At 45.3% G+C, this 14,774-nt stretch overlaps 1 protein-coding gene across 4 annotated transcripts in view; it reads right to left on the bottom strand.

The window, feature by feature from the left end:
- Window positions 1–14,774, bottom strand: part of GRIA3 (glutamate ionotropic receptor AMPA type subunit 3) — a 292,053-nt gene that overhangs the window by 200,405 nt on the left and 76,874 nt on the right. For all 4 annotated transcript variants that reach the window (XM_069074018.1, XM_069074020.1, XM_069074017.1 and 1 more), the window contains exon 3: window positions 7,102–7,341. In XM_069074018.1, the coding sequence (XP_068930119.1) occupies window positions 7,102–7,341 (240 nt within the window). The remainder of the gene's footprint in view (window positions 1–7,101; window positions 7,342–14,774) is intronic.

Here is a 14,774-nt window from a genome sequence, read left to right as displayed (position 1 = left end):
TCTTGAAGTATCACCTGCCAAGTGTATGGATAACCCATTCCCATTATGGAAAACTATTCAAATCTTATGTCCTACTGATGAGAATGCCATCATCACACCTGAAGAAGAGAATATTTTGATAAACCCACAAAAGGAGATTTATTCTTTTATCAGTGTATACATGAAGATAAATAGGACCAGAAGATCATAGCTAGCTGGATAGGACCTTAGGGGTCACCTAGTTCAAACCCTTTCATTTCACAGATAAGAAAACTGAAGCCCAGAGGTAAATGATTTGCCCAAGGTCTCACACTGGTGAAATGTTAGGAGGCACTGTGGGTTGGTGGCAAGAACAGTGGATGCAGAGTCAGAGAATTCGGTTACTACTTGTATAACATGGGGCAATTTACTTCACCTCAGTTTCCTCCTCTCCAAAATGAGGGGGTTGAACCAGATGGTTTCTGCAGTGCCTTCCAACTCAAGATCTTTGATTTTATGTAGGACCTTGGGCAAAATAATTTCTCTTTCCAGGCCTCAGTTTCCTTCTCTTTAAAATAAGGTGTTTGGACTAGATGATTTCTCAGGTCCCTTCTAGTACTAGATATATGATCCTATGACCTATGTGCTTCTGGGTCTCATTTCTCAAATATATAGGGAAGTGAGTCAAATTTATAAAAATAAGAGCCATTCCCCATTTGACAAATGGTTAAAGGATATGAATAGGCAGTTTTCAGAAGAAATCAAAGCTTTCAATAGTCACATGAAAAATGCTCTAAATTACCACTGATTAGAGAAATGCAAATTAAAACAACTCTGAGACCTCATACCTATCAGACTGGCAAACATGACAGAAAAAGGAAAGTGATAAATGCTGAAGAGGATGTGGAAAAATTGGGTCACTGATGCACTGTTGGTGGAGTTGTGAACTAGTCCAACCATTCTGGAGAACAATTTGGAACTATGCCCAAAAGGCTACAAACCATGCATACCTTTTGACCCAGCAATATCACTACTAGGTCTGTATTCCAAAGAGATCAAAAAAAAGGGAAAATTACCTATCTGTACAAAAGTATTTATAGCAGCTCTTTTTGTGGTGGCAAAAAATCAGAAATTGAGGGAATACCCATCAGTTGGGGAATGGCTAAACATGTTGTGGTACGTGATTGTGATGGAATACTATTTGTGCCATAAGAAATGATGAGCAGGATGGTTTCAGAAACACCTGAGAAAACTTATATAAACTTATGCAGAGTAAAGTGAGCAGAACCAGGAGAACCCTGCACAGTAACAACAATATTGTAAAGATTATCAACTGTGAAAGACTTAGCTACTCTGATCAAGACAATGATTCAAGACAATTCCAAAGGACAAAAACCACTATCTCCAAAGAGAGAACTGATGAACTCTGGATGCAGACTGAAGCATATTTTTAAAAAATTTCTTTATTTATTTTTCTTGTTTTGTTTGTGTTTTCTTTTGCTATATGGCTAATGTGGAAATGTGTTTTGTACAACTTCATGTGTATAATCAAAATCAAATTGTGGGGTGGCTAGGTGGCACAGTAAATAGAGCACCAGCCCTGGAGTCAGGAGGACCTGAATTCAAATCCGGCCTCAGACACTTAACACTTACTGGCCGTGTGACCTTGGGCAAGTCACTTAACCCCAGTTGCCCAGCCTTCCCCCCTCCAAAAAGCCAAAAAAAAAATACCCCAAACAAAAAAATCAAATTGCTTGCCTTCTCAAGGAGAGGGGAGGGATGGGAGGGAGGGAGAAAATTTGGAACTCAAAAATTTTAAAAACTGTTAAAAACTTGTATATGTAATTGGGAAATCTTTAATGAAATAAAAATAATTAATAAATGGAGGGACTGGGGCTACATGACCTCTAAGGCCCCCTTCAGTTCCAAATCCTTTAAACTTGTTAATGGCAGAAGGAGGATTCATACCCATTTTTTTGCCTCTCTCTAAATTCTCTGCTCCTTCCACCATCCAAGCACCCCAACTGTAAGTTCACTGCCACCAAGGAGTGAAGGACACATTCCAGTCTGGCAGGCATTTGGGAGTGGGATCGGAGAAATATATTACTTGTGGAAAATACCTTTGGAACCCAAGTGACTTTCCCCAGTCGAACTGGAAATCTTCCAGTAAACAGTATCCCCTCCCTGAGACGTTCTTCTCAGCCCGGCATGACAGCCCTAAAGGATGCCGGTATTTATGAAGAGTCGCCTCGTGTAATCTGCTGCATTGTCCCATCGTGGCAAGAACAATTGCCCTGGTAACTAATCTGCAGTATTGGAGTGGCTGGTTTAATGGCTCGTGATTTTTTCTCCCTGATAGTCAGCCCATCCCCAGGAACAAGCTACCAAGCTAATAACCTTTGTGGAAGAGGAAGTGTTTAAATGATAATTTATTTCAACAGCTGACAACAAATTGCTTGGTACTTGATCTTTTTATGCCTCAAAGCAGTCAAGGATGTGCCGGGCAAAGTATTCAAAAATATGACAGTTCTGGTATTTTCCTCTTCAATGAGATTCTCATTACAGACATATGTACGGCCTTTTCTTCACAAGCCAGTCCAAATAGTCATTCAGCACTCTCTACGGGCTCTGGGGTGTTCTCTGATTTGAAGACTCTTCACAATAGATTAGGCAAACTGCAGAAACTACCAAATGTCTCAGCTACTGTCAACCTCCATTATCGCTGCTCAGACAGGGGGATTTTGTGTCTGTCTCACAGAGGATAATGTACTCCCTGGACCTGTCTAATTTATGCAGATGGAAAAAGGAGCCAGAGTTCAAATAAGGCCCCAAACAGAGCTGAGCTGGTCTTTTCTTGTCCCATCCAACATGCATTTATGGAATACTTTCTATGTGTAAAGGCCTGTGCAAGGCACTGGGTAAACAAAGACAAAAAAATGAAGATCTATGTGCTCACATTCCACCAGCTTCATGGCTATCATCACCATGTCCTTGAATCTGTGCTCGAAAGGGAAGATGTAGGGGAGACAGCCCTAGGAGTCTGCGCCCTTTTCAAGGCAACAAGTGCTTGGGATCAAAGGTCTATATCTGGAGGACCAGAAGACACCGTTTTAGGCCAGGTTACTCAACTGACAGAGAAATTGAGGCTTAGAGAAGGAGAACAGACTTGCTCAAGGTCACACAGTTAGTGGGTCATCCTCACAAAGGTGATCCATGAAGCTGGGAGAATGGAGCAAGACAACCAGGAAGAAGACTGTGCCTTGGAGAAAAATGCAGACACGGGGCACTGATTTGGACTTTATCTTGGGCCTTCTCAGTGGGGGAGCTGCAGGTACTTGTCCAACATAAAGGAAATATTTCTGGAAAGTATTTCTAAGAATAGAGAATGTTGGAACTGAAAGGGAACTTGGAGATCATCTAGGATACTAGAATGAGGGCTGTCAGGGGCCAGCTAGGCTAAGGCCTAGAGGGACTGTCCCTTGCCCAAGGTCATAGGCTCAGCAGTATGAGTCATATGGTAGTAATCTTCAGAGGCAGGACTAGAACCTAACTCCTTTGATTCTAGAACCAATGTTCTTTTCATTATGCTATGCTGGCTTTCTCCATTGCACCATGTTAGTCCAATGCAAGGAAAATGAGGTCCAGAGAGGGCTTAAGGACACATTGGTAATAAAAAGAATGATTGTCATTTATTTATTTGTTTCTTTGTCTGTCTGTTTACTTATTTATTTTTCCTTTTTGGAGGGCAATTGGGGTTAAGTGACTTGCCCAAAGTCACACAGCTAGTAAGTATGTCAAGTGTCTGAGGTCGGATTTGAACTCAGGTCCTCCTGACTCCAGGGCTAGTGTTCTATTCACTGTGCCACCTACCTACCTGCCTGTTGTCATTTAGATAGTACTTTAGTTTACAAAGCTCTTTATTATTTCCACTTTACAGGTTAGAAGAGGCAGCATTGTATGGTGGCAGGGAGCTGGCCTTAGAGCCAGGGAGACCTGGGTTCAAGTGTTGCCTCTGACACGTATGGTCAGGTGACTCTGAGCAAGCCACTTGTGCACACTGACTTAGAAAACCACATATTAACAATATCTATGCTTTATGGCATTTTTAAATAGTGAGACATTGGGATATAGTGGAAGGAATGTTGGATTTCAAGTCAGAAAGGCCTGGATTCAAATCCCTTCTCGGTTAGTAACACATCTTTTGACCTCTCTAAGTCAGAGCTTCACCAGGGACTGGACTGAGGATTTCATTGGTATGGGGAACTCCCAGAGAGGGAAACTCCTCCCTGTGAATTCAGGTCAGGATCTTCTCTGAGACGTATAGGCTTATAAGATTACTGAGCGCAGAGTTGTCAAACACACAGCTCCCTGTCTACATGAGGCCCTCAGTATTCCATTTGGCTAGGACTGGATTATAATGAACATTTAATAGGGAAATAGTGAACAAAAGAAATAAAAATTGAGGCCCAGAGGGGTCACATGACCTGGCCTAAGGTCATATGGGTAGTAAGAGACAGACAGATTTTGAACTCAGTACCTAGGCTCCTAGATCTTGAGCTGTGAAAGCCCTGAGAGGCTATCTAATCCAGCCCCTCATTTTACAGAAAGGGAAACTGAAACCGAGGGAAAGGTAAAATGACTTGCCTAAGGCCACACATGAGCAATAAGCACCTCAGGTCAATTGGAATGAACCTAGGAGCTCTGACTTCAGAGGTGATTTCTGGAGGTCTCCAAGGTCACATTATCTGGGGGTTTCATTGATAGGATGGGTCTTAGGTGACACCTAAGATCAGGTGGCACAATCATGGATAGAGTGCTGAGCCTGAAGTCAGGAAGACATGAGTTCAAATATGACCTCAGATACTTATTTGAGCTGTGTGACCCTGGACAAATCACTTCTCCCAGTTTGCCTCAGTTTCCTCATCTGTAAAATGAGCTGGAGAAGGAAATGGCAAACCACTCTGTATCTCTGCCAAGAAAACCCTAAATGGGGTCATGAAGAGTTGGACACAACTGAATGACAATAAAGATGGGGAGAAGGGGAAAGAAGTGGAGGAAAAAGGGGGAGGAGGAAGAGGGAAAAATGGAAGAAGGAAGAAGAGAAAGAAAAGAAGAGGAAAGGGGAAGGAGGAGGAGAGGAAAGAAAAGAAGGGGAAGGAGAAAGAGAAGGAAAAGGAGGTGAAAGGGAAGGGGAGAAGGAATAGGAGAAAAAAGAGGAGGAACTTATCTGTAGAGAGGCAGAATAGTAGAGTGAAAAGAACATGGGATTTGAAATCAGAGACCTGACTCTGCTACTTTCCCTCTCATCTAGTCCAATCCCTTCATTTTACAGAGGAGGAAATTAAAACACAGGAAGGTGACTGGCCTTGTCCAGGGTCCCCCAGCTATGTATGGAGGGATAGACCTGGATCATAGGCAGAATATGATAGGGGCTGCCCCATACTTTCATTAATGGAGAGGAAATTGAGGCCTTGAATGGGATAGGACTTGTCCAAGGTCACACTGCTAGTCAATGACAGAAACAGGACTGGAACTATGGTCTTCTGATTCCCAGTATGTGCAGCAAATATATATATATATACATATATGTGTGTGTCTATCCTCTGTCTATCTTTTTGTCTATCTCTATCTTTCTGTCTATGTATCTATCTTGTCATTCTATCCTATCTATCTATCTATCTGTCTGTCTGTCTGTCTGTCTGTCTATCATTTTGTCTATCTATACCAGAAAAGCTTTAGGTGATCTTGGGCAAACCGGCAGCATAACATTTGGTTACTGATCAAACCCTCTATTTCAGAGGTTCCCCATCCAAAGTATCTCGTCAACACATAGCCTCAATAGCAACTATGAAAAGCTCCCCAATGCACCATTCTGGCCATGCCTCAGCTCCTGTATCTCTCTCTACTGCTTGCCAAGGGGCCACTCTAGGAAGACCTAGTGTAGATTAATAGGACAAGCCCTGGGCTGGGAGGCCACAGGCCTTGGTCCATGTCTCAACTTAGCTCTTAATCAGCTGCACAATCACAAGCCGTTTCCTGGGCTTGGCATGTCCTCCCTCCCCATCCTTGCCTAGGGAATTCTTCCCCAGCTCCGACCCCACCACTTCCAGGAAGCCTTTCCTGATTCTTCTAGTTGATACTGATCTCTGATCCCCATACCCAACTTCGTCCCCTATCAGACTTTACAAAATAATCATTTTGTACTTAAGAATAACGCACGTTATCTTTATATGAGTCTCATCTCCCTACAAGAAGGGATAAGTGTTATCTAACAGAACCTAGAACAACTCTCTGCATACACAACGTGGGATCAAATGTTTGTGGAATTTTCAATGGGCAACTTGGCTCTGTGCCTGGTATAGAGAAAGGGCTTAATAAACTCTTGTTAATGGATCGATTCTCCAGGCCTTAGTCTCCTCATCTGTTGAATGGGGATAGTAACATCCTTCCCTACCAGGGAATTAGCTGCTCCCCTCCCCCAAACAAACCAACATTCTTCTGGCCAAGGCTCTCCACCTTGGACTGAATGAACTTTTTTGGGCACACATTTTAGACCAAATAATTAATGAAGACAAATAATTTTTAGGCGGAGGATCTCAGGTGTTTTCTTTTTCACTGCCACGACCAATGGTGCCCTCCCTCTTTACTGTTTGACTGTTCATGTAACTTGGATGACATTGGAGTTAATACCTCTCTTCCTTCTGGTGACAGGGAGGACCACCAGGCCTTACTCTCTGCTCAGCCACTACATCCCAAGAGCCTCTAGGCCCTACCTTTTCCCCTGTGTCTACATTCTGCAGTCTCCTAGCATTGTCATCTGATCGACTTATGTAACCTACATAATCAGGGATACAGATCCCTGGGCCTTCCCATCTGCCTCTCTGATGCACCCTTAGGACTTTCGTGCCTTCCATCTGTCCAGCAGATGAACTTTTTTTCAATGTACTATATCCCCTGATAGCATGTGAGCTCCTTCAGAGCTTTCTTGATCTTTCTATTTGTATCTTGAGGCTTAGCACAGTAGTAAATGACCCATAGTCAATACTTAAAAACTTTTTCAGTTAGTCGTTCATTATTCATTCATTCTTTCATTAACTCGTTAATCAGTTGAAGGAAGAAGGAACTGTGTATATCCCAACTTACCTCTTTCCGTGTCATACAGGTACACAAACTTCTCCCACTTGTAGTGGCTCAGTAAATTCAAGATGGCGCCCTTCAGGGCTGGCCGCATCTGGATGACAAACTGCACATCGGCATCAGTGGGAAAGCTGGGTGTGACAAAGGATGTGTGCAGAGCCCCACAGAAGGAGGTCAGGGTGTTCATTGACATCTGGTCATAGAACCCGAAGATAGCATACACCCCTCTGGAGAATTGGGAGCAGACTGCAATGAGAGAAAGAGAGAAACCTTTCACTAACCTTGAACTGATGGAGGGAAAAAGCCATTTTTGGAGTCCTTTGACCTGAGTCAGCCGACACTGAACATATACCCCACAGTAAGTCACTGAATGCCTCAGTTTGGGCACCTTGCCTATCATGGGAGAGAGTGCTAGACCTGGAATATATGGGTTTGAATCCAATAGCTGAATGGGACCCTGGGCAAATCACTTTTCTTCTCTCCATCCCCTAATCAGTAACACCAGGTGAATACTACCTGTATCCTCTTATCCAAAGGCTCTGTAAAGTACTGTACTCTCAGAATGACATTGTTTATCACAGGTGAGGAACCTTCAGCCTCTGTACCATGTTTGAGTCCAAGTTTTACAGAATAAGTGCTTTTATTCAGGGGATTTGTTCTAAGAAGCTTAGATTCAATCAAAGGGCTGCACTTGAGGACCTAGAGGGTCATATGTGGCCCCATAGGTTCCCCACCCCAGTTTAGACCCTCAGTGTTGATGGGATTGGAAGGACAACGTCAAATTGCAGGCTTCAAAAGAAAATCAATAATCAACCAAAGCTTTCATAAAGTTTGGAATAAGGTAAGGACCTGCCCCATACTCCAGACCTTTAGCTGACCTCCTGCATACAAAAAGTATCAAGATATCCCCATCCCATGTGCTTTTCCCTCACCCCATTGGCCCTATACTGGGTGACAATGTGGCCAAGTAGGCTCATGAACTAAACTGGTCCCTGCTAATATGTTATCCCTCCTTCCAGGTAACATTTTAAACATTTTAACTACAGGAAAGTGCATGGCAATAGCGTGAAGGAACCTGGCCTGGAGAAGAGAAGATTCAAGGAGGGCCATGATGCCTGGCCTTTGAAAGGCTGGAATATAGAAGAAGGGCTAGATTTCTTTGGCTTGGCCCCAGAGGGCAGAACTTGAAGCAGTAGGTGGACATTTCAGAGAAGCCAGCATAGGCTTCCTAACAATCAGAGATGTCCCAAAGTGGGATGGGCTGCTTGGAAAGGAAATGGGTTCTCCTTCCTTGGAGGTCTTTGAGCAGACACTGGATGACCACTCATTGTATATGTTGGAACAGAGATTCTTGTTCAGATATGGTTTTATAGGATTTATAGGATCTCAGATCTAGAGGTAAAATGGCCCTCAGAGGTCATCTAGACCAACCCCCTTATTTTACAGAGAAGGATACTCAGGCCTAGGAAGGGGAAAGGACTTGCTCAAGGTCCCACAGTAATTATAAGAGGTAGGATTTGTACTCAGGTCCTCTAATTCCCAAGTCAGCTCTTTACCCCCTCTACCATACTGTCTTCTTAGACTCTCAGTGAATGGTTCTTCTAGTGGAAATCTGGGGCATGGAGACAGGTTTATTGGGGTTCTTTTGGGCAGGGACAGAGAAATACTTTGGGTACCCCTTCCCTTCACAATTTGTTGGGCACTGCTTATCCAGCCTGATTTGGGAGTGACAGGTCCTGCTTGACCAGTGGGGTTCATGAGGGCCTGGGACTGACCCGATGCTACCTCTCCCTTCCCAGGCCTAGGCTCCTCTGCTTCCTCCTAGCAGTGAGCGGTCCTGGCCTCTCTCTGATAACACCATAATTTAATTACCATCTTTGGGTTCATTTCCTGGCACACAGTTTTGCTTTCGGGAGCACACTGCCTCTTCACAGTCTAAATGGTTATTTTTGCAATTACATGATATAGAGCTAAGCTGTGCCAAAGGAAGCTTATCATCATCAGAACCTGTTCAAAGGGAGCAGTGAGCAAATGTGCGCATTAGGCCGGCAAAACGTGGAGCTTCTGGGGTGGGAGGCGTTCTTTTTCTCCGTAAGCCACAGAATGTTGAATTTCAGGGTCGGGAGGGACCCTAGACATCATGCAGTCTGTCTTCTGAGCAGAAATTCCTGTTACAATTTCCCCAGCTAGTCATCTAGCCTTTGCTTGAAGCCCTACAGAGATAGGGAGCTCTCTGCCCTGTGAGACATCCCAGCCCATTGTTGGACCATTTTCCTTCTTAGGAACTTGTTCTTCATGCAGAATCAATTCCTTAGAACTTCAGCCTTCTGGTCCTAGAGCTACCCTCTGTGGTCGAGTAGAATAATTGGGACTAAGCTCTTCTGATACCTGACTACATCTATCACAAGGGAGTGCTGTAAAGATTTGGAGTAAGGGGACATGGGCTTTAATATGCAACAAATATTTATTAAGCACCTACTATGTGCCAGGCTCAGTGCTAGGCGCTGGAGACATAAAGCCAATGAATTAAACCCTACTTACAAGGGGCTTATATTATAATGGGGGAGAGTCTTGGCTCTGTCATTTGCCATATGACCTTGGATAAGTTCCTTCCCCTACTTGGGCTTCAGTTTCCTCAACTGTAAAATAAGAAGCCTGGTCTAGGATCATATAGATTTAGAGTTAGAATCTCAGAGACCATCTTGTCCAACCCCCTCATTTTACAGATGAGGAAACTGAGGCCCAGATAGGGGAAGAGACTTGTCCCTGGTCAACTCAGTTGCAAGTGGCAAAACTGTGAAGATATTCTACAGGTCTAATTCATACCAATCCATGTGTTTCCTAAACCTTCTTGTCTCCTGGGTAAACATCTCCTGTTCTAGAAAGGTAAGGAATTGTTCTGGTCTGAGTTTCTCAACATCCCTTATAAAGTTTTGGCAATGGAAAGAGATGCACAGAAATGCAATGGGTTGGGTGGGGTGAGGGTGGTCCTCCAGACCCCCTTCTTGTGCAAAAGCAGCAGACTGGGAGCCAAGGACCCCGAATTCTAGTACTAGCTCAGTCACTATCTCACTGTGACAGAACCTTGGTTTCCTCCTCTTCAAAGTAAGGATAATCAGCTCGAACGGTCTCCTTTACTAGGCTGTGATTTAGAGAAAATGAGGTACTACCCCTCAAAACACTTTGGGAAGAATTAAAAGTAGTGAATTAACCCAAGGTAGGACCATTAGCCATTGCAATGACAATAAAAGACTCAGTAAAACTAATTGGGGTCACCAAAGTCAGTGTTTCCATTCCTACCATAGACTGGATGGATCTTTATTCATAAGCCATTTGAATCCAGAAGCCCTAGATTCAAACCCCAGCTCTGCCACTTCCTAGCTGTGTGACCTTGGGCAAAGGCCTCTCCTGCTTTGGGCCACAGCCTTCCCATCTGGTCCTGGTCCTGATCTACAACTCAGTGGACGTGGGATTCAGGAGGCGTCAGCCTTGAAAAGGTCATTGAACTCATATCCTAGTCCCTTTAAATGAGATATAACAAAAGTTGGCTAGGAAGCTGATTCATACGTCTGAATGCCTTTGTACCAGCTCCACAGCTTTTCACGGGCACACGGGGCTGGTGGAAATGATGCTACACGGTAATAAGCCAGGCAGCAAAACTTGGCATCAAGCAGAGGGTTGCAAAGTAATAATGTGGTCTCCGGGCCTCCAAGCAAACAATGTCAAATCCTCTACAAGTGAACAAATGTATTAGGTTTATTGTCAGTGGGGCCAACAGAGCTTTATTTTCTGTGTGTCAAGGAAGCCTACCTCTCACCCAGTGGAAGAATGAGTCATCATTGACAGATGCTCATCTAACCCCTGTTTAAACAGCTCCAGCCATGGGGAAGTCCCTCCCTTCTGAAGCTGCCCATTACTTTGTTGAACAACTCATTGCTAGCAAATTCTTCCTGATACTGACCTCAGATCCGTCTTCCAATGGCTGTAACTCACAGTCCCTAGTTCTGTCCTTTGGCTCCTAGTCTATGTAACTATTTGAAGACAGTGATCATGTCCTTTTCTACATCTCCAATTCAAGCTAAACAAACAGCTATAGTTCTTTCCACTGTTGCAAGTATGCAATGGTTTTGAAGCCCCTCACCATCTCAGTTACCTAGCTTTTCAATATCTTTCCAAATATGTGGTATCCAGAATTGACCCCAGTCATTCAGATGGGTTTGACCAGGGTGGAGGTAGTGGGAGTAAAAGACTGTGTGAGTTACACCCAGGGGCAAGAAGACCCAAGGTAAAATCTAGCCTACCAATTGTATGACCCTAAGCAAGTTACTAGACTTCTGTCTGCCTCAGTTTCCTCATCTGTACAATAGGAATAATAATGGCCCCTACTTCTCAGGGTTGTGAGGGTCAAATAAGATAACATTTGTAGAGTGATTTGCAAATTTTAAAATGTTATAAAATATTAGTTACTATCATTATTATTAATAATAAAAATTCAGTTGGTTTTTCACATAAACTGCACTCTAGCCATACTAGTTCAACACTATCCTTGTGCAGTTATTTTTTTTTACATTAATCCCTGTCACTGTTCACCTCTTTAGGTTTGGCTCATTATTCTAGAATAATTTAGATGCTGCCTCTGCCATCCAACAAGTTAGCTTTCTTTCCTAACTTTGCCCTTACTGGCATAATTTGGTTAAGAGGGCTATTCATGCCTTCCATCAGTGATAAAAATATCCCACAGCACAGAGCTACTTGTGGTGGGCCCAGCCCTCCATTAACAACCTTCTTCCAGGTTGATATGGACACATTAATCATCACCCTTTGAATAGGGGAATTGAATATGCTCTGAATCCATGAAACTATGTTATCACTCAGAATATTTCCAGTGGACGGAATGCTTTAAACCTCATTATGGGGAGAAACAGAAGGCAATAAAGAAATGGTTCACCTTTCACTTGTACTAACTTTAGAACTGAAGACTTGGTTGGAATCTTGACTGCAATACTTATGCAAGGCCTTATGACCTTGGGATGGGTACTTTATTTCTTTGTCCTCAGTTTCCTCCCCTGTAGAATGAAGGGGTTGGATTAGAATACCTTTCAGGTCCCTTCCAGCTCAAAATCCTATAACTCCATGGTCTCCTTTCATCAGCCCTATCCTGTCTCCCACCCTCTTTTGATTTTAGTTGGGAGTAGGATAGTGAAACAGCAGAAAAGAGAGGGGGAAGAAGAAGGGAGCCAGCAGGGAAGAGAAGAGAAGGAAACAGGGAAAAGGGGGAGAAGGGATTAAGGGGAGGAGAAAGGCAAGGATGGAAAGGGGAGGGAAAAGGAGGGGAAGGAAGGATCCTGGATTCAAACTCCACCTCTGACTCCTACTAGCTATGTGACCATGAATCACTTAACCTTGTTGGGTCTGTTTCCTTACTGGTAAAATGGGGATAATAATCCCAGTGGTACCTATGGCAATGTTAAATAAAGGACTTTGCAGACCTTAAAATGCCATAGAAACGTGGGCTCTGATTTCAGTAGGCTGTTTAATTCTGTTTGGATTGGGTACAGATCAGGGTAGCTTTGGAGGCAGGCCAGCTCTGTCTGTGGAACAAGCAAAGTGATAGTGAGCCCTGGGTCCTACTGCCCATGCAGAGCACTGGATTTGGAGCTAGAAACCTCAGTTGAAATTTCAGGCTCTGTTGCTGTCTGACTTTGGACAAGTCATTTCTCCCTTCCTGTCTCATCTGTGGAAGCAAGAGGTTGGAGTAGAGGCTTTTTCAACACTCCAGCTGGGATTCTGGGATACACATGCAATGAACACACTGCAGTGGGTGGTCTGTGATGACTACTCCCTGGGCAGATTTGGTCTTATACCATGTCCCACACATCTGAGTTGGCATTTCTGAATACCTGTAGTCTCTGCAGGTAATATCAATCCAAAAACAGGGATTCAGGACTTCCTGTATGCCAAGCAAGGTGCTAAAAACTGGAGAGTCAGAGATGAAGTGAGACGATCCCTGGTCTCCAGTACCTTCCATTCTCCCACTGGAGAGAACACAGATCTCTAGAAGAATCTAGAGTACAAATATTACCAGAAGGAATACAAGGCAGTTCATTATAGTATGAGAATGTGGGGAGTGGGGTGGTGAGTGTGGGGCAGGGAGGAGTCAGGGGATCCAGACCAAAGAGAGTGTTTGGGATTGATACAGGCTGGGATCCTAGAGCCAGAACTGGAAGAGGTCTCAGAGGCCATCTTGTTCAGCCTCCTTCTGTTGTAGGGTGAGGGAAACTGAGGCCCAGAGAGGGGAAGCGACTTGTCCAAGGTCACACTGACAGTAAGTGACAGATCGTGATCGTGATGCAGGTACTTTGACTCCCAAAGCACCAATGCTGCAGCAGGAGGAGGCTGCGGGGAGGCCGGGAGCGGAGATCCTGCCTGGGGCAGAGGATGAGCCTCCAGGGAGAAGGGTGCTCAGTGGATGCCCAGGGGCAATTTGAGTAGTTGGAAAGCCCCGGTTGCCAGGCACTGCAGAGACGCAGTGGGCGGTCGGCCGGGAGAGGTGGAGGCGGCGCTGAAGACAAGCTTCACCTATTTCCCCAGCCGCCCAGAACAGGCTGTGCTCTCTCCTTCTGGGCCCGGCCACGTCTATTTCTGGCCAGAGCTGGGCCTCAGCGCACACAAAAAATCCCTCCCGGCGCGCTTCTGTTTGCGTTGGCGCAGTGCTCCCCGGGGCCAGCTGCAGGGATGTTGGGGGCCCCAGGGGCGGAGCCTAAAATGCCCGTGGGGCGGGGGGTGAACCAGTTCTCTTACTGGGTAGAGGAAGGACGCGGAGACCCAGGCTGGGGAAGGGACTCGCTGAGAAGCGGAGCCAGGAGGCTGGTACAGGTGGTCTTTGACTCCCAAAGCAGGAATTTGCACAATGAATGAAACTTACATAATACAGCTGTTAGAAGAGGTCCAGAGACTCCTAGATCCGGAGCTGGCAGGACTTTAGAGGCGATTCGGATTCCCCCCTCCTCCTCCTATTTTACACAAGACAGTGGGCCCCAGACAGGGAGGCTGGGGCAGTGCCTTGTCCAAGGTCACAATCCTGCGAGACAGGATTGGAACCCAGGTTCTCCGCCTTCACCGAATCACACTGGTCTGGGCCTCTGCCCCTCCTCTGCCCCTCCTCCTCTTCTGCCCCTCCTTCAACTCTGCCCCCTCCTCCTCCTCTGTCCCTCCTCCTCTGCCCCCTCCTCTGCCGTCTCCTCTTTTTCTCCCCTCCTTGTCTGTCCTCTTCCCCTTCTCTCCGTGCTCTCATCTCATCTCAGTCTCTGTGTGTATCTCTTCCCCCCTCTGCCTCCCTCCCTCCCTCTGTCTCTGTCTCTCTCCCTGCCCCCCTCCCCCCAGATGCACGTTGGTTTAACTCTCTGGTCTTTATCCCGTTAGAGCTGCCTGAGTGCTATCTCCAGCATTCTTCTGCTCCAACACATTTAAGGGCTGAGGATGCTTTTGATGACACTGTCACCGCTTCCCCAATGCCCTCCTTTGATGGATGTCTCCTCGTGGCCTGGAGGTGACCTTCCTGGCCAAGCTCCTCCTCAGAGAGCTGGCTTGCTTTGGTCACAGCCACTTCCCCAGCAGCTCTGATCTGGCGGAGGGGGGGGGGGGGGCAGGAGTCATGCTAAGGGAGATGCTACTCTGGT

The sequence above is a fragment of the Petaurus breviceps genome, unplaced genomic scaffold (genome assembly GCF_028583685.1).
Source record: "Petaurus breviceps papuanus isolate PSGF00001 unplaced genomic scaffold, PetGlider_PUasm1.0 90881, whole genome shotgun sequence".
NCBI classification, from domain to species: domain Eukaryota; kingdom Metazoa; phylum Chordata; class Mammalia; order Diprotodontia; family Petauridae; genus Petaurus; species Petaurus breviceps.
Note: the sequence above shows the minus strand (reverse complement) of the source record. Positions and strands in the feature narration are given on the sequence as shown.